At 58.3% G+C, this 18,916-nt stretch overlaps 1 protein-coding gene across 16 annotated transcripts in view; it reads right to left on the reverse strand.

Moving 5' to 3' along the window:
• The window catches only part of USP20 (ubiquitin specific peptidase 20), a 38,116-nt gene that overhangs the window by 702 nt on the left and 18,498 nt on the right, over window positions 1-18,916 (reverse strand). For 7 of the 16 annotated variants that reach the window (XM_037007950.2, XM_017656583.3, XM_037007951.2 and 4 more), the window contains 21 exons: window positions 18,702-18,764; window positions 18,232-18,363; window positions 17,156-17,252; window positions 16,605-16,674; window positions 15,169-15,282; window positions 14,075-14,153; window positions 12,148-12,595; window positions 11,628-11,768; window positions 11,186-11,301; window positions 10,761-10,933; window positions 10,032-10,126; window positions 8,913-8,946; window positions 8,688-8,733; window positions 7,642-7,822; window positions 7,419-7,545; window positions 6,857-7,026; window positions 6,695-6,776; window positions 5,567-5,675; window positions 4,527-4,629; window positions 3,187-3,258; window positions 983-2,683 (listed from right to left, as the gene is read on the reverse strand). In XM_037007950.2, coding sequence (XP_036863845.1) covers window positions 2,523-2,683; window positions 3,187-3,258; window positions 4,527-4,629; window positions 5,567-5,675; window positions 6,695-6,776; window positions 6,857-7,026; window positions 7,419-7,545; window positions 7,642-7,822; window positions 8,688-8,733; window positions 8,913-8,946; window positions 10,032-10,126; window positions 10,761-10,933; window positions 11,186-11,301; window positions 11,628-11,768; window positions 12,148-12,595; window positions 14,075-14,153; window positions 15,169-15,282; window positions 16,605-16,674; window positions 17,156-17,252; window positions 18,232-18,363; window positions 18,702-18,764 — 2,613 coding nt within the window. In that variant the 3' untranslated portion in view covers window positions 983-2,522. Of the gene's footprint in view, window positions 1-982; window positions 2,684-3,180; window positions 3,259-4,526; window positions 4,630-4,928; window positions 5,099-5,566; window positions 5,676-6,694; window positions 7,027-7,418; window positions 7,546-7,641; window positions 7,823-8,687; window positions 8,734-8,912; window positions 8,947-10,031; window positions 10,127-10,760; window positions 10,934-11,185; window positions 11,302-11,627; window positions 11,769-12,147; window positions 12,596-14,074; window positions 14,154-15,168; window positions 15,283-16,604; window positions 16,675-17,155; window positions 17,253-18,231; window positions 18,364-18,701; window positions 18,765-18,916 lie in introns of those variants that run through there. The other 9 variants (XM_037007946.2, XM_037007945.2, XM_037007947.2 and 6 more) reach the window with 9 other exon arrangements.

The raw sequence follows: 18,916 nt of genomic DNA on the forward strand, positions 1-18,916 counted from the left end.
AGCATCTAAGTTTGGTGGGGCCACTTAAAAGCTGGGCATTTCAAGAGCAAATATAAAGGAAACATCTTAAGGCCTACTGTCACCTGCCTGCAGCACAAAATAAATGAATGCCTCCCAGCTGCTGAAACCGCCAACCCTCCAGGCCAGACTTTTCCACTCTAGTCTTCCATGGTAAACAAGAAAAGCTGATCACAAATAGATACCATGGAATTCCACGCATACAACGCACAAATGTGAGCAAAGCTGTGCACACACACGTGTGGTAAGCCAATAAAGAGCAGTGAGGGCTGCGGGAGATGCAGCCCTTGGGGTGGGTCCCCTGTGAAGCCAGGATGCAACACCACGGCGGGAAGGCTGTCACCCGTCGTGTCATTCTTTATGGTGGACATGTTTCTGCACACTTATGTCGGGTGGGATTTCACAAGTAAACATTTAAAGTAATACATTAAAACCTCAAATTCTTTCTTCCCCGCCCCAAATCCAAAAAGCAAAACAAAACCAACCAAAACCTCAGGGAGCAGCCTCACTGAATGTTGGGGAGCAAGGAGGGCCAGACCGAGCTGTGGTGGCGGTACCCACGCCTGCAAGGACAGGCCGCCCCGGCTGTGGGGCCCCGGCTGGGGCGGGGAGGGTAACCCGGGCTCGGGGCTACTCGCGGCAGGTGGAGGCACCGAGTCTGCGGCACATCGCCAGTAGGGGGCCAGCCTGTGGCACGTGCTGGCCTCTGCCCAGACCACCTCTGGGCTGCGGCCGGCTGCAGGGAAGGAATGGCACGTGACGGGTGTGTGAAGCAGCCTGGCCGCCTCTTCCGCTCCTGTGGCTCCAGATGCTCACTGGGTTCTGACAGCCAAGCAAAGGCCCCTGTCGTTTGTGACGTGAATCATTAATCAATAATTCCCACAGCTCCAGGGCCCTCCCCTGGCAGTGAGCCTGTCTTCCCTCCAGGAACAGAATTAATTGTGTGGATGCGGAGACAACAGTGTGGGCTCTGAGAATGCACATGTATTTATTGTGACGTTCTGAACACAAACTAGACCACGAAGACATGGGGCGAGATTACAATCTGCACAGCAGAACCTCTACGTGACAGTAGTTAGCATGCAGCCACCCATCTCTGCAATGGGGGTGTCGCTGGCTGCAGCAACAACTTTCAAAAGGCGGTGGCAAATGTCAAGAAATTCCAGCAGTGGCTTGTTCTTTGATCACATGCTGCCTCGGTGGGGAAGGCACGGATCCGCCCGAGATCACAGATGTGAGGGACATGTTGCGAGAGCCTCAGGCACCCTGCCAGAACCGCCTGCTGGAATTTCTGCCAACATCTGCTTCTACAGAGACTGACGGCCACAGGATTTGGGGGTTTGGTCCCAGGACCCCTTCCACACCCCCAGTCGCTTTGGCCTTGACGAGGTAAGCAAGTTGCTGTAGTCAAGTCCAGCGGCTCTGGTACCACCCGGAGCAAAACCGCACCTTGCCAGTCTGGGGATCCTGGCGCCCCAGCAGTGGGCTTGATCGGCACTCAGGAGACACACCTGCAGATGCACTTGTGAGAACTGCCCCAGTGTCACACTCCCCAGGGCTCTGCACAACCCCAGTGTTGGGGAGAAGGGGGAAGAACGGTTTCTCTAGTGTCAGCCCCCAGGGAAGCCACATAAGCCGCAAAAGAGAGTCACGCGAGGTATTTCTGTTTAGTCACCCAGTTCCCTGGTGGGACAGCTGACAGGCAGTCCACGGCCCGCTCAGCAGCACAGCGTGAGAGGGGACCACCGCCTCCAGACACAACCCCACCAGCAGAAGCCCACCCCCTGGGGTCCCACCCACAAGAGCGTCTGGCGTCAGCAGTCTGCAGGAGAGCCACTGAGAGCAGCCCAGGACTCGGGGGCCTTTCTGGGACACTAGGAGGTGCAGGGGTGAAGCAGGCCCTCAGGAGAAGCTGGCTCCAGTGACCAGCAGCAGTGGTCTTGCAGCCCAAGCGCTGAGCACCGTACTCGCCAGCTTAAACCATCTGCCTGTGAGTCTCAGGCGCTGGACCAGGTACCAGGAAATGCCTGGGAAGCAGGAGCTCCTTCCCAACCCTCGTCCCAAGGCCACAGCCCGAGGGAGAGCTGCAGGGACTAAAGCTGTGCCCAGGCTAGAGAGAGGGCAGGTTTGGGGGACTCAGCAACAGTGACAGGTGGGCACTGCCAGGTCAAAGACCTGAGGGGTGTTGCGGAGAACGAGCCTGAGGCGGTTGTGTTCCAGTGGCGGCATTCCTCATTGTGAGCCAGAAACAACTTTTCTGCCTCTGTACACTTCTGGTTTTTCAAGCACCAGCCACCATCCCTTCTGGGTACGAACATACACTCCCCGGGGAGGGCGGGGGCAGGGCCTGTGGGACAGCCAGTCACTCAGCCCAGCGGGGCCCAGATGAGTATTCTTCCAAGCCACCTTGTGGAAGGTGCGTGCAGGGGCACGCGCTCCCAACACTGGAGGGATAGGAGAGGGGCTCTGGAGAGGAAAGGGGACTTACAGGTCGGCCCACCAAGTCACACGGCCCGGGTCTCAGCTTCGATTTTCTCCTCCCCGTGTAAGCTCTCGGGGTCCTGGGGCTGGGCCACACTCTGCCGGATGGCAATCCCGGGCCCGCCGCCATAAAGGTTGTTCAGGTAGAGCCAGGTCTCCTCTGAGATCTGTCCGTAGTCAGCTCCTGCACGGCCCCAGAAGCCACCGGGCTGGGCTGGGTGCCCTCTCCCCCTCCCCCACTTCCCTCCCTGGAGGAAACCAGGGTCTTGGCAGGGGGGCCCCTGGGAGGGCCAGGCCCCAAAGGGGAGGAAGGGCAACCACAGGCTTCTGCAAAAAACTGTTTCCCGGAAATTTCAGCATTTTCCAGTAGAACAGTATTCTCTGAGATGTTCACAGAAGGCACATCTCTGGGTGCCATCCCTTGTTTCCCTGGGGGTACAATTCACCCCAAGGACAGGTAGGGGAGCCAGCAGAGGGCATGGGTAGGGCTGGAGGGACCTGGAGGACCCACATGGAGGCCAAGTACCTCAGCCCACTTGCTTGGGCCCTGGGCCCAGACTTGGGTGGGCACCGCAGTCTGACTCAGATGGGCAGCAAGGGGACTCCCTGAAGGACCCTGATGAGGGGTAAGGTGCAGAGGGGAGTCTGGTGGGTTTGGGGGGCCAGGCTGGAGCTGGCAAGCCTCACCTTGCTTCAGCTGGATGTGGCCACTTCCTTTGACTTGCGCAATCCTGCTGTTGTCAATGGGCCCGGGGGGCTCTGGAACAGACACGGCTTGGGCTCAGCACCCCCAGGCCTCTGCCACAGTGGCAAGAACCCCAGGCCCAGCCCCCACCCCTCAACAGATAAAAGCTGTTCTCAAGGTGTGACTCCTTGAGAGTGGGAACACAGCATTTGAGACCCCAGAGAAGCTGCCCTGGGCTCAAAGGGTGGTGTGGAGTCCTCCGGAGTGAGGTGCTGGGGGCGCCGCGTCTCATCTATGGAAGTCTGAGGGCCAGAGGACTGGAGGCATCCCTGGACCCAGCAGGAGGGATTTCTGGGACTCATGCACTAGTTTCAGATGCTAGTGGGTGGGGGGTGGGAAGCCAGCAGAAGGCAGACATGGCCCTGGTCACTGATGGCAGCTACACTCGCTGAGCACCCTGCCTGTGTGCCCCAGTGTGAGGTGACAACTGCTACACGGGCAGCTGAAGGCGCTGCCGAGCTCAGGGCTGACAGGAGGCCAAGCCAGGGCCAGCTGCGACTCCGGAGCCAGGTCCTCTGCCACAGCCACCCTGAGGGCCTCCACCAGGTGGCCCCAGCCTCAGCAGGGGCTGGATGGCAGGGAGGCCCTCCGCTTTCCTGGGTACTGGCTGGTGCTTATACTCCAAAAACTAAATGTCCAGGGCACAGAGCCCACAGTCTCTGCCCACCCTGCTGGGCCCCAAGCCCAGTCTGAGAGCCCAAGTGTGGGGCTCAAGGGTGGCAAGTTGGCTGTGTGCTCAGGCCTCTGCTGCTCCTTGTTGGAGGCCGTGGGGGGATCTGGGAGCTACCTTGTGATGGAGCAGCTCTGTAATTTCTACCTCGGAAATGATGGCTCAGAGGACATGGGGTTTGAGTCCCCTCCTAAGACTCTGAAGCCATCTATCGATTAAAATGCATTATTTAGGGCAATAGAATGCCCTAAAGAAAGGGTTCGACAGGAGGGAGGGCTGCCTCCTCCAGGCAGCGGGGAGAGGAGACAGGAGGGAAGGCCAGAGCAGCATGGCATCTGTCCTGCTGCAGCAAGGAGGCCTGGCTTGGGGGCACTGGGCAGCCTGGTCCACAGTGGCGTCAGCGATGCCAGCTCTGGGACCATGTTCTCTGCTTGTGCGGGGAGGCCCTCACCTAAAGGGGTGGCACCAAAAACCTGCCAGGCAGGCATGGACCTGGAGCGCCCAGCTGGGACTCGGGCACTGCCCCACCTCTGTCTCCTGGGGCCCTCCCAGAATATCCGTGGCGCAGAGTCCCTCCTGGTCGGAGAGAGCCAGGGCCGCTGCCCCACTCACCGTTGTCCTTCCCCTTGACAAAGGCCTCCCACTCCCGGAACCACTGCATGCTGATGCAGTAGATGACGCCGGGTGACTCCTCGGCCTGGAATGCCTTGTTCAGCTGGGGCCAGGGTTGGGGAGAGGGAACAGCAGGAAGGGCCGGCATGAACACCCCGACACACTGCCACCCTGCACCCCCACCTTACACAACAATAGATGCTTGAGGCAGGAAATTCAGACCTCCCCAGCAAGTCCAAAGGTAATAAACATTTCCCATAATCTCACTACTCAAACGACCACCAGAACCATTTTTGTGAATCTCAGTTCAGCAACTGGTTTTTGACTCGGTCAGGGTCACAGGGCACATGCCAGACCCCGCCCCCCGCCTCCCGCCAAGAGCACGTCTGTTGGCCCACTCACAAACTACGCTGGCGGGTCATTCCTCAGTGGCTGCAAAGCACACTGTCCTTCACTGTCTTTCCCCACGCGCCACTGTGGATGGACCCCCGACTCCGAGTGGCACCAGGGACAGGGTGTGCTTGGGGCCTCGGGCCTCACACACGCCTATTTCCCGAGCACAAGTCCCTTTCCTAAATGGGGACAGACGGGGTCTATCTTGCCACTTGCTCTTTTCCCTCAATAAACCTCTTCGTGTCTGTTGGTAGAGCCCAGTGGTTCTCACTAGGGGTAGCCTGCCCCCCCAGGGGACATCTGCCCATGTCTGGAGGTAGTTTTAGCTGTCACTGGCACAGAGAGGGCAGAGGCTGGGAATGTTGCTAAACACTCTTCAAAGCCCAGGACAGCCCCACAGCAAAGGCCTGTCCAGCATTCCCCTATCACCCGCCACTGACGAGCACCCAAGCGGAGGGAGGCGAATGCACCAAACCCAGCCCCCCTGCCAGGACGACCCTGGCTGTCTGCCTAGGCCTCTGGCCACTCTGCCCCCTGCCAGAACATGCCTTCAGAACAGAGCCTGACTGTGCGCGGCTCTTTAGTCCCCAGGCGTCCTTAGCAGAGGCTGGAGGCCCGGGTACCCCCACCACTCCACCTGCGTGCACCTTAATGAAGGTGTCGATCTCAATCCGCCTGCGCTTGGCCAGCGCCTCAATCTCCACCTGGCAGATGGAGCACACGTACAGATGGTTCACGGCGGGGCCGCCCCCAAACCTGCACCCAGCGTATGAGGTTGGGGGAGAGAGAGAGAGAGAGCCAGCTCTAGGGGAGGGCCCAGTGGGGAAGGCAGCGGAACTCACTGGACAGAGATTAGGGCCCTCCACCCCGCCAGCTCCTCTGCGTCTGCCTGAGGCTGCCCTGGCCCACCCATCAGCTTTCCTGGCGCCCTGTGCATAGCCTGTTCACTTATCCACCTTTCTCACTAGAGCGGTACCGGTGCGTCAGTGGGACCGGAGCATCCAGCGGAGCACCTGTCCCAGCCCAGGCGTGTCAAAATATCTGCTTTGTGCCCAAAAGATGGATTAACATGCTCACTTCGTCTCCGGGTTACTGGGCAGGAACTGTTATGGCCCAAAGCCCATCAGGCCAGACCAAGGATAATGTCAAAGGGAGGCTGAAGGTCCTTGTGCAGACCTTGGGCTTCTGACCCACCCGATGGCAACAGGGTAGAGCCTGCGTCTGATCTGCAGGCGGGCAGGACACAGCCAAGGGCAGTGAGAGGCCAGGCAGCTAGACTCCTCGGCCTCGCCTTCCCCACCTGTCTGACCCCTCTCCCGGCCATGGCATAGCCCACCTGCCCAGCTGCAGAGTGACCTGGGCCTGAGTAGGTCCTCAGTGGGAGAGACATAAGCTCTTGGTCTCGATGGACTTGAACCTGGAGGGCCCCTGGCAGCATAAGACCAAGGCCACCGAGCTGGGCGTGGAGGGGAGAGACACTGCACCCCTGCCCTGCAGCCAGTACCCCCGGGACTATCTGTGAGAGGAGCCAGTTGTGCTTGAGCCAGTTTTCTGTCCCTTGTGATTAGAAGGATCCAGCTGGATGCCCACAAATGACGTGTGACTTTTTCAACAGGGACCCAGTGAAGCCCTGTACCTGCTCCGTGTGGCCCCGGTGCCCAAGGGAGGGGGGTGCGGGTCGGCGCCATTCCCACCCTGCTCTCCTTTCCTGCCCAGCTGCGGGTCTGGCCTGGCCAGGGGCAGGTCTCCCGCAGGAGGCTGACCCGGCGCCTTACCTGTTGTAGAGGTGCTCCCAGACGTTCTGGGGCAGGATCACCACCAGGTCGTCGATGTAGTGGTACTTACTGGGCGGGATGCCTGTGGAGGAGGCACGGGGAGGGAGAGCTGGGGGCTCGGCCCACCTGCCCCGCACACCCAGCGCAGAAAGGCACCCTCACCTCCGTGGGGGCAGAGGAAGGTGTGGTTGGTGATGGGCCCCGGTTCCGCAAAGGTGTTGAACTTGTTAAGCCATTCCCGGGACGCGTAGAAGCGCAGCAGGCTGGGCTCCCGCATGGCCGCCAGGGACACCACCTGCTGCCGCTCCCGCACGGCCTCCTCGCTGCTCTTCCTGGGGGGGGCGGGAGGGTCAGCGCGGCCGTGCCCAGGCCCACCGCTGCACCCCACCCAGGGCTGCGTTTGGAGCCACTCGCCTTCCCCCCACAACTCACCCCAACCCCTGCCAGAGTCCCAACCACCACAGGGGCCACCAAAGATGGCCCAGACTCAACTGGTTGGGTTCCCGCTTTCTTACAGTAGCCAGAGGGCCCCTTCTGGAAATCCTGAGTCCTCACTCCCCCAGGCCTAAAACCCTCCCAAGCTCCACCATCCACGCACCCCCCGCCCAGCGGAGAACCGTAGGGAGCAGGACGCCCAGGAGCATAGGTCACCTGGGCAGTGGGGGGAACAACTGCCCTTCAGCCAGCCCCAGGCCCACCCCGACAACCTGCCCCGGGCCCACACCTATAGAAGAGGACATAGGCCTCGGCATTCTGCACCACTGTTTCGTGGACCTCGGTGACATACTGGTCATCGAACTCATACCACTGCCCATTGATCACGTTTTGGCAGTAGGCAATGTAGTGGCCGCCTGCAACAGGAGAGGCCGGTGGGTTACAGATACCCTAGGGGACAAGGATGGCGATAAGGACGGGGACAGGTTCAGGGAGGGGGTGGCCAGACTCACTGCCTGCTGTGCCGTGGTGGCAGATGACTGAGAGGAGGTCGTAGGTAGTGATCTGAGAAGTGCACTCCTTGGCAAGGAAGGGGCGTAGGTCAAGCCCCTCAAGGGGGAAGGAGACGTGGCTGCTGATCTTGAATGAGTACATCACCTCATGCCGGAAGCGCTTCAGGTGAATGCATAGGATCTGGGAGAAAACGGGGAGACACCAGTCCTACCAGGCTGGCCAAGGCCCTATGACCCCTGGTGACCTTGCAAGGGCCTCAAGGCAGGGCTTGGGGACACCACTAGCCCACTGTTTGACCTGCGCAGATCTTGTCACCCAGGTGGAAACAAACTCAGCAGCTAGCCTTCCCCAGGCTCCAGGCGGCTGACGGTCCCGCCCACTCACTCCGTTTGGACACAAGAACTCGGGTCGGGAGCCAAGCCAGGCCCGCCTGAAGTCCCGCAACAAAGGCAGATGTGACGTGGGCCAAGCTGCACTAACAGGATGGGCTGCCTAGCGGTATGGGAAGGTGTCACCGGCCGTCACGTTACCACCCGAAGAACTGACAGCCGGTTCTGTCGGCACTGACTTTTAGAACACGTCTCCACAAAGGCTCCCCGAACCCACTCAGCACCAGCCTGACACCTGATGTCGGTCCACGCGCCTCTTTGCTCCGGCCATGCAGGCCTCCCTCGGTTTGGCTGAGCCATTCCTGCTTCAGGGTCTGCGCATGGTTCCTTCAGGCACTCTCTCTCCAGCCTGCGTCCCTAGGGCTCACTCAGACGCCACTTCCTCAGGGCGTCCCAGACACCCTGGCACGGGGGCCTCCCCTTACTCCCTATGCCAGCCTCATGGTGGCCTCATGACATGTGCTAAGTGACAAAGACCCTGAGACCATAGACAGGGTGCCAAGGGACAAAATGAAAAGTAAACCCTGTCCAGCTGCCAGGTCCTCCCAGCAGGCCTCTGGGCCAAGTCAGGAGGGGTGGCCTTTGCCCTGCACGCCCGAGCTGGCAGCCAGGTGAGGCCCTGGCAGGCAGAGGTGGCAGGAGGCAGCTCCACTCACCTCAGGCAAGCGCAGGACCTTGCAGTACTTCACCCCGTTCCGCAGCCTGGGGGGCAGAGCAGGCAAGACAGTGAGTGCCAAGCAGGGGAGGGGGGCCGATGGGCACCCTCCCACCTGGTCACCTCGGTGAGGTCAGGGAATCCCAGGACAGTGTGTGCAACACAGACAAGGTGCAGAGGTTGGAAATGGGAAGCTGGGAGAAGGCCCCAGAGTGCACATACTTACTTTTTACACCGTTCACAGCTGTACATGTTGTCACCTAAATAAAGAGACAGAGGCTAGCAGGGATGGGAAACGGGGAGAAGTGCACACGATTTACGCTAGAAAATAAAACCATCACGTTCTGCCTACAGTGGGCTCACATTAGCTTTCAGGACACAAAGCTGAAAGCTAAGGATGGGAGTAGATACTCCACACAAATGGAGCCAAGGAGAGGCTATACTTACACCAGATAAAACAGACTTCCGTCAGAATCAGGTACTAGAGACAGAGGGTCACTACACAGTGATAAAGGGTTCAATGCACCAACAGGGTACAACCATTGTAAACACACATGCACCCAACATTGGAGCCCCTAAATATCTGAAGCCAGTGTTAACACAACTGAAGGGAGAAAGACACAGCAATATGGTGACAGTAGAGGCCTTCGATATCCAACATGCGACAGTGGACAGTGTCCAGACACCCTTAGTAAAGGAACAGCAGACCTGAATAATGCTATAGACCAGATGGCCCCAACAGGACATTCCATCCACAGCACCAGAACACGCATCCTCCCCAAGCACACACGGCACGTTCTCCTGAAGAGATCATATGCTGGGCCCCAAAGCAAGAGGCCTTAGCAAGTTTAAGAAGGATGGAATCTCTAGTATCTTCCTGACAACAATGGTACAAAACTAGGAACCAATAATAGGAGGAAAACTAAAAAATGCACAACTCTGTGGACATTAAATGACACAGCTCTTTTCCCAAAGGTTAATAAGATGCCAAACACTCAACAGAAAAATAGGACAGGAATGGGGAATTTCAAAATAGGAACTACAAACAGCCAATACACTTACAAAAACAGTTCAAGCTCATCAATAATCAAAGAAATGGAAGGCTAAAGTATGGTGTCATTTTTGTTCACCAAATTGGTAAAGGAAGGAAGGAAGGAAGAGTGGGAAGGAGGGAAGGAGGGAGGGAGGGAGACAGGTGAGCCCCTTAGAGCTACAAGGTGGTGGGGGAACACGTAGTCCCACCTGGCCTGGCAGGAAGGGGAGGGACGCGGACAATGAGCCCCAGACACCTGGAACTGGATGCTGACCCAGCAGCCCCCCACCCCAGCCAGCCCAGGCCACTCACCCTTCAGCTCATCAGCAGCAAAGAAAGCAGCAAGGCAGTCTTCCAGGGTGACGACTGGCCCCCAAAACCAGCTGGGGGTACAGGATACTACAAACCTTTGGAGACAGAAAGGGCGGTGGGCGCTGCCAGGGCCTGGGCAATAGGAAGGCTTGGGGGCCTTTGGACTGAGGTCTGTTCAGACCCAGAGGCAGCCTTGCCTGGTGGGTGGAATGGGCAGAGCTCTGGAACCGGACACTGGGGACCCCAGGCAGCAGCTCAGCGTCCTTGGGAGAGTGATGGCCGCTCTCCTTGAGCCTCAGCCTCCACATACATAAAGGGGCCCCGGTCATGCTGGCCTGGCCTCTCGGAAGAGTTCAGGTTCCTAGCCTCGGACAGGTAAAGCAGGCACCGTGGCACACAGTGGGGCTCCAGCAAGCCGCCCCCCGCTCTCCCCACAGGGCCAGCTGTGCTCCGGCTGCCGCCCTCCTTTCTGGCTGCTGCTGTGTGACTCCCCTCTCATTACCTGCCTTACAATCCAGAGGCCCGCCCAAGCCAAGCAACCCCAGGGGCCAAGGGACATGTCCACCCCACTTAGCTGACCCCGCACGTCAGTCAGCCTCCGCTCCCTCCCAGACTCTGCAAAGGCTTGTGCTTGGCTGTTTCAGCTCTGTCACCTGCCCAGGCTGAGAGTTACAGCAGGGCTGGGCCAGGGTGGTCCTGTGTCTCCAGCTGGCGGGAAGGTGGGCATACCGTCGGATATACTCCACAATGAAGGCGAGCCAGCCCTGGGCAGCATAACTGTCCCCGCAGGCACCCGGCTTGGCTGGCACATTCTGGTAGATGGCCGAGTGGAGCTTGGCCAGGTCCTCCTTGCCGGGAATGGGTAGTGACAAGTCCTGGAACGTCTCCACGGTGGTGGACACCTGTGGGGTCAGAGGTCAGCTTGGGTTCCCACCTTCCAGGGCTCTGCACCCCACATTCCAGCTACCAGATGGCAGTTGCAGGGCAGAGGGCCTGCTCCCCAACCCCTGGACATGGAAGTCTGACGGCCAGGCCCTCCACCTGCAGAAAGGCAGAGGCATCAGGTGGAGCCCAGTGAGGATCCCAGTGAGGATCCCAGTGAGGACCGCAGGGCCGCTGAGGGCTGGCATGTCCCTCTCACCCCAGGCACTCACCCGGTCACAGGTGAGGCACTGCACAAGGCTAAGGATGGAGCCGTCGAAGATGTCTGAGATGACACTGCGGTAGTGCTGCACCTTCCGCCTCCGGCTGCCGGCACTCAGCACCTGGGCTGTGGGCACAGCACGGACTAGGCCCACCCCTACTGGCCTGTCCGGGGCAAGGGGTGGGTGCTGGGGCCTGCCGGGCCAGGACATGGGGTCTGGGCTGCAAGCATCATGGGGTCTGTGTTTCACATCCTGGGGGGGCACCCTCATCGTCTGCAGGATGGGGCTCCTTGCTCACAACTCCCCACTCGGAGACGCTGCATGGCAAGGTTGCCACACAGCCCCCAGCCTGGACTCAGAAAGGCAGCCCCAGGCATCATCTCCACTCCCACCCCCGAGCTTCATTTGCCAATGTCCTGCTGACCTGCCCTCCCCGTCCGATGCTCCGAACCTTTTCTGAGCATGTAGGACGGCGCCATCCTCACGGGGCTCACACGAGGAGGGCTGCTGGCCAGCTTGGCATGGCCCTCGTGGTGGTGGACGGGGCTGCAGGGGCGAGAGGCGCTGCGCATGTGGGCCTCATTGTCTGGCTCTGGGGGCAGAGAGGGGACCATGCTGGGCCAAGGCAGCCAAGCCAGCTCTAAGGCCTGGGCAGGAACAGGTATCTCCTAGCGGGATCGAGGACTGAACCCACCAGGTCACCACTGTCCTGTGCCCACCCCAGACCCCAACACAGAACTGCTTTCCATACACCACGTCTCCAGCCGAGAGCTCAGGGCTCCCCAGCTGAGTCACACTCCAGCTTTATTAGCAAAGTGAGTGTGGACACATTAGCCAATTTCTCGCCTGGAAGTTGGGCCTAGTGGTGGACCCTCAGGGTGCTGGGAGAACTGAGTGGCCACTGTGTGGGTGCACGGCACACAGCGGGGGCTGCACAAAAGAGGCAGTGGCTCCACGTGGCTGGCTGGTACCTGGTGTCTGGCAGGGGCTGGCAGACCGCGGGGATGGCCGCTGCTCCTCCACGGGCTGGCGGTCAAGGGCGGCCATGGCGGTGTCCACGTCAGCATCCTCGTCCACTTGCTCAGAGTTTGTGCGCTGCTGGCCCCAGGAGAACTTGCGGTCCTTCATCCGCTCCTTCTCGGAGATGGCACGGCCCGCCTCGTCAGGGAGCAGCAGCTCCGTCTCGGCCTGCGCGCTGCCCCCGCCTCGACCCTGCCCGTCACTCTCACCCCGGTCGCTGCTTGAGTCACAGGACAGGAACTCGTCCTCTGACGGGCTCCGGTCACCCTCCCGCTTCTCATCCGTGTCGCTCGAGTCCGAGTCCCGAGCCTCGGTCAGCACCGCCGTTGCCGCCACCACCGGCTCCTTGAGCTCCTCGTGCAGCTGGTCCATCAGGCAGCGCAGGAACTCCTGGGTGTCCTGGAACCAGGGGCCGCATCAGCAGGGCCTTCCCAGGGGCGGCAAGCACCCGGCTGCCTCTGCTGAGGGCTCCTGGCGGGTCCTCGGTGGCACCCCACGCAGACGTGCTTATCGACCCCTCACAGGGGGGCCATGGCAGTTCTGCCCTGACCCCCATTCCACTGAGGGCACTGAGGCTCAGAGAAGCTGGGGGCCCCTCCCAGGTCCCACAGCTGTCAAGTGGCACAGCTGTCGGGCCACCTGACTCCCCAGCTCACGCTCTTCATCCCCTCTAGCCCCACTTCCGACCCCACACTGGGAGAGTGGAGGTGTGTTCAGCTGCTGAAGTCACCTTGCTCCCAAAAGGGGGGCCACTGGGGGTGGGCAGGGGACCTGTGGAAGCACAGAGGTGACACTCAAGATGCGTGTGCACATGAGACCGCAGCTGAGCTCTGGGGGAAATGCCGCCTGAGGCCAGGCTGCCTGTGACCCCCGCCGCCCCCTGCTCCAGGCCTACGCCTCTCCTTGCTTTGTAGCTTGTGCAGGAGCCCAAGCTCTGGAGGCAGACCTCTGCGACCTGCAGACAGGGACTAAGCTGCCGCTTCAGGCTGGCTGGCTCATGCCGCTTTTATTCGGATGGCTCCATGACCAGGTTGCCACCCAGCAGGAAGCCAGGGGTGAGGGCTAGCACAGTCTTCCCACCAAGCCCAGCCAGGAGCCATGCACACACATGAGGTGCTTTTAAAGGTTGAGGATGGTGACAGTGGCTGGCATCTGACAGGTGGGGCACTTGGTGTCATGCTGGGCCACTGGTTCAAAGTCCAGTTCCACCCTGCACAGTCCCTGACCTGGATGTCAGAGGCAGGACCCCCAGCCCAACTCCTGATCCACATGAGGTGGGTGTCACGCAGTAGCCATCCCAGCCGAGGACCCACAGCCTCACATCACATCTCTCTGTTCCAGCAGAGGGAACAAGGCTCCGGATGGATTAAGCAGTGCCAAGCTTGAAGATCAGCAAAATTAACCACTGGCTTATCTCAAATTAGGGAAGGGGGAGGAGGTGTATGTCTATGTCAGGGGCACTGAAAAGTTCTTTTAAGAAACAGGCCTTCAATACGCCACCTACTTTCCTTTTAACAAAAGTGCTCTGTTTTCATTGCTAAAATCTCAAGCCATGTGGAAGCACGAAGCCTTCCTCTGGCCATTAAGGCCCACAGCGTCTATGATTCAGACGGGAAACGTCCCCTGCATTATGTCCAGGAACCAGAGAAAGGGATGCTTCTGGAGTCTGGTGGACATTAGGCAGCAGCCTAGAGCCTGCTTCACCACGTCCTCACTGAGAGCCCAAGGGCCAGCAGGGCACCTCGCCCCAGGGAGGGTGCACGGCCCTGAGGGACAGCTCCACATAGCCTGAATCCCGCCCCTGCTGCCATGTGCTGTGTGACCTCAGCAAGTTGTGGAACCTCTCTGAGTGTCCCCTGGTCAGTCTGGATGGCCTACCTGCTGGGCATAGCCCCGGAACATCGGGTTGACCAACTTGATCCCGTGGGACAGGCTGGTGGGAACCACATAGCTTGGGCTGTAGGAAGACCAGAGCCGTTAGTGCAGGTGGCCTGCTCTCAGTGACTCAGTCCCACAAGAGTCGGCAGGCAGCCAGTGAGGCCGGATCTGACCGGCAGGGCATTTACTGCATGTCGGGGAGGCGCTGATCAGGCCAGGAGTCCCAGCAGGAGACCGTCAAGTCATGGCTCCCCAAGGCGCAGAGCTCCTGACTGGGATGGCGTTGTTTCCTGCTAGTCCATGACAAGACTACTTTAAAACAACTTCATTCTAAAATATTGTGGGGTTTCCAATTTCAAAAGTAATACACGGTCACTACTGAAAAATCTAAAATTTCAGAAAAGCCCAATAAAGAAATATTGCCACTAACAGCACCACTCAGAGATATCTACCACTAATATTTCCAGATTTTTCTATGAAAATACAGACACATATACAAAATTACATACAGGTGTACACTGAAACATGGTTTCTTACAAAATTGGCATTATATTGCATCATGTCATTTCAAAACCTGCTTTTATACTTAATATATTTCTGTGTACTCCTTTTAAATTATTCACAATTTTGACTTTTCCTGGAGAAACAGGTCTAATCCAAGGTTCTGGTCTTTAAATTCATTTTACACCATGCTAAAGCCCTTGCCCCACTGGTGCCAGCCACCATTTATGAGACTGATTCTTTCCCACATGCACAGTCATGATTGAGAATTAGGAGTGGGCACAATGCACATCCGGGCCTTGGCACACAACATGTGGGAAGTGGCTGCTGGCTCAGATCAATGTCAAGTTCAAGTCTAGCTCCACCTTTCACAAGCTGTGTGATCTTAAAAAGATACTTAACTCTTGGCTTCCCCAATTTATAAAAAAGGCTTGGCTGAGACCCACACCTCATGGGGTTGCCATAAGCATTTCCAGGGTAAAGCTGGGCAAGTGCTCAGCGAGGAGCCGAATGCTCACCAAGGGATCCTTGAAGGGACTGAGAGAAAAGCCCACCCCACACACCTGCCACAGGTCAAGGGCTCAGTCACTCACCGTTTTCTGTGCCACACCTCTGACACCAGCTTCTGGTAACTTTTGCACAGGGCTGGCTTCTTGTCTGTGCGCACCAGGCCTCCACACTCCAAGAAGAACTGGGTCAGCGGAGGGCTGGGGGCCGGGGGTGGGGCGTGAGCCAGGGTGGAAGAGAAAAGAAGGGAGCAGGCATTGCTTAGAGAGAGCTGGGCCGGGAAGCAAAAGCGTCTGGTGTGGGGAGTGCTCGTGGGGGACGTCCTGAAGCCCCTCCAGATGAAATACCTGCCCATGACCAGGAGGGCCCCACCAGTTAGGAGCTGAATTCTGTCCCTCAGAATTTATATGTCAGAGTTTTAACCTCTCCACCTCAGAATGTGACTATATTCGGAGACAGGGTCTTTACAGAGGCAATTAAGTTAAAGTGACGTCACCAGAGTGGGTCCTGATCCAGTATAAGAGAAAATTTGGACGTACACAGAAGACAGACAGCTTGAAAACCCAGGAGAAGGTGGCCGCCCCTAAGCCAAGGAGAGAGGCCTCAGGAGAAACCTTGAACTTGGACCTGCAGCCTCCAACATTGAGGGAGAAGAAATGTCTGTGGTTTAAGCCCCCCAGCCCATGGGACTTTGTTATGGCCGCCCTGGGAAGCGACACAGCCCCTCGCCTCTGCCAGGGCAGATGAGCTCCTCCTCCAGGGCCTGCGGGCTCGGGGAGCTGGTGCGGGAACAAGTAGAACCAGCCCAGCTGTGGAAACCTTCCAGAGCCTGAGGCATCTCCCCCACTCCCCTTTTTCTCATGGTTTTAAAACCCCTCTCATTATATAAGAAATTTACATTCGTTGTAGAAACACTAGAAAACATAAGCAAATGATAACAATGGACCTTAATCCTATCACGTGAAGACAGCTATGCTGAAAATTTAGGGGCATATTCTTTCAGATTTTTCTATATACACACATATTTACACTGAATCCTACTAGATGGGGCGTCTGTGCCAGGCACAGGAGATGGTCCAGTCTCATGGAATGAACACCTATCCCAGATGGAAACTGGCATTTCCCCACAAAACGGGACTATACTATGCAAAGCTTTATAACCTTTTCCCACTTAATATATCCTGAATGCCTTCTCATTTCAGTAAATACTGTCCTGCACTCACTGTAAGGCTGGCCTACAGTGAATCTGCCACTCTATGGGCCTTCACAGTATTTGCAATAAACAACAGGATGATGAAGATCCTCACACAACTTTCTCCACATCTCCAGTTATCTCTTCATGATAATTCTGATAGGAGGGATTGCTGGGTCAAAGGGCAGGTGCGTTTTTAAGGGTTCTGGTGTTTAGCCACATACACATATCTGGGGGCAACATTCACAAACATGCTTGGGGGCTGCTGCTCTTTTGGGGCTCCCGGGGACGGCTCCTGGCCCCCCTCTCCCAGATGAGGTAGCAGCCTACCAGTTGGACAGGGCCTGCAGGGCTGCGTTCATGTAGCAGGAATTCCCGAGGTTCTTCATGCCTGTGAGGCCTAGGAACACAAGCACAAAGGCGGGGTCAGTTGAGCACCCTGCCCCAGCCAGGAAGCCTTGAAGTACACACTTGGACAAGAGCTGTGGCTCCTGAGCCACCAGGACCCTACTGGAGGATGGCATGGGTGGCTGGGGTTCCACCCCAGATATCTGCCACATAAGTTAATCTAGTTCCTGCTCACAGTAGCTGTGGTTGCTCTAGTGTATCAAACAGACAAGCCCTTTGCCCTCCGCCCAGACCAGCCCACTGCTCACCCTGTCCAGACAAAGAGGCCCAGGTGCTGAGGAGCTGGGGTCACAGGTCACAGGGCTGGGACAGGCAGGCAGACTGCCAGGCCTCTAGGACTCGGCTGGGCATGCACGACGGCGCATGGACCACCCATCACCCCCTTCCCTGCCCAAGTGGCTTGGTGGTGCAGCGTCCACCCACAGCGGAGGCCCCGGCCTGGCCCGACAGCTCCCCATTCTGGGGGCCATTACCTCGCGGCTTCAGGTCATCATCCTCTGACTCGGACTCCCCTTCGTCGGCCACAGCAACAGGGACAGCTTTCAGGGGGTGGGTGGGCAGCAGAGAATCCTGCGTTCAAGACCCGCGTGAGGAAAAGTAGGAGGTGAGAGGGTGGGGGTCGGAGGCAGGCCCACAGGCCCTGGGGGAGGGAAGCCCAGCTGCCCGCTCCAGGCCTGCCCTGAGTCAGCCCATCAAGCAGAGGCCACGACGGAAGAGATGACACTAGCCGGCCTCGCTCTGGGAGTTGTGTTTTATTTATAATAATGAATAACAATAATAATACACCAGTAATAAACTTGAGAGACAAATAGCAATAAAGAATAACATGTAACCCAACCTTCCTGAGACTGTTTGTATCTACGTGCAGTTTTAACTGTTGACACCCTCCCACAAACAGGGTATTGCATAAATTGTTTCATAGCCCTTTTTGTAAAAAATCATAAGCATCTACCATGTCTGCAAGCATACTCCATAAACACTCACTGAGCACCCGTTACTAGAGCGTCACAGTCTCCTGGGCAGCAGACACTATGCACACAGAGATGCTGCCCCGGCCTCCTCCTCTGGCCAGGCCAGCACACAGCACCCCACTGACCGACCCGGGCCGGGTCCCTTGTTGAGCCCGCTGAGCTCACCACCCGCAGGGCTGCACAGTGTCCTGCCAGGCACACCACCCACAGTGGTTCCCACAGGGAAGGCACTGCAGTGACCTCTCACAATCCCCGGGGCACACATTTTAGACGGGGTTACTGGGGGCCTCCACAGGCCCGCCCAAGCCCTGCACTTACACACGGCCCCCCCACAGCCCCCAAGCTCCGAGGGAGGCCCTGCTCACAGTCACGGGAGTGCCACTGCCTCACACAGGCCTCAGACGTGGCCGGAGCTGAGTGAGCGTTTGCTGACACAAGGCTGGCCACCCAAGAACACTGACCAGGAGCGGACGCCAGCTGGGACCCACCAGTCCATGCTCCACTGATGCTCGGGTCACACTGCCCTGCCCTTGACACGTGTCACCGACAGTCCGAGGGCCCTGGCTGCAGCCCCTCACCTGCTCTGAGAACTTGGGCGTGGGGCCTGGTGGGTGGGCCGCCAGCCGCTGCTCCAGGAACACCTCCTTCTCACAGGCATAACACCACACGCGGAATGTGGTCAGGTTCACGGTCAGGTTGTGCTTTTTTGCCTAGAATGTAAGATTCAAAAAGGTCAGGGGTACCCTGGCCTAACGTGTGCCCCACACCAGCATCAGGGCTGCCTCAGCTCTCAGGCCTCAGTAAAAGGCCCCGTCAGCGCAGAGGCCTGGAAGCTCAGGCTCTGCTCATCGTCCAGCCGGAAATGCCAAGGGCTGCCATTCCTCAAAGATCTCGCTTCTTTGCAGAAACCCTGCTGTGATTATTCCCATCTTGTAAACAGAGCCACGGAGGCCCAGAGCAGGTAGATGGAGCGAGGAGGCAGCGGGAGCCAGGGTCTGAACTCTGGGCTGCCTGACTGTGGGCTCACGCTCCCCCCTACCATGCTTACCTGTGCATGAAGGGTGCTGTGGTCAGCAAAGGATTCTCCACAGCCAACGTAGGGGCAGGCAACCTGGGAAGAGCAAGCAGGTGTCCATCAATGCCTCAGTATCCCCATCGCCACCACAAAGGACCCACAAGGGATTGAGACCTTGCCACCCCACAGAAAGGCAGGTGTCTGTGCCTGAAGTATGAAAGTGTCAGTGAGATGGGCAGGGTGCCTGG

This window comes from Manis javanica, chromosome 2 (genome assembly GCF_040802235.1).
Source record: "Manis javanica isolate MJ-LG chromosome 2, MJ_LKY, whole genome shotgun sequence".
In the NCBI taxonomy this organism is placed as follows: domain Eukaryota; kingdom Metazoa; phylum Chordata; class Mammalia; order Pholidota; family Manidae; genus Manis; species Manis javanica.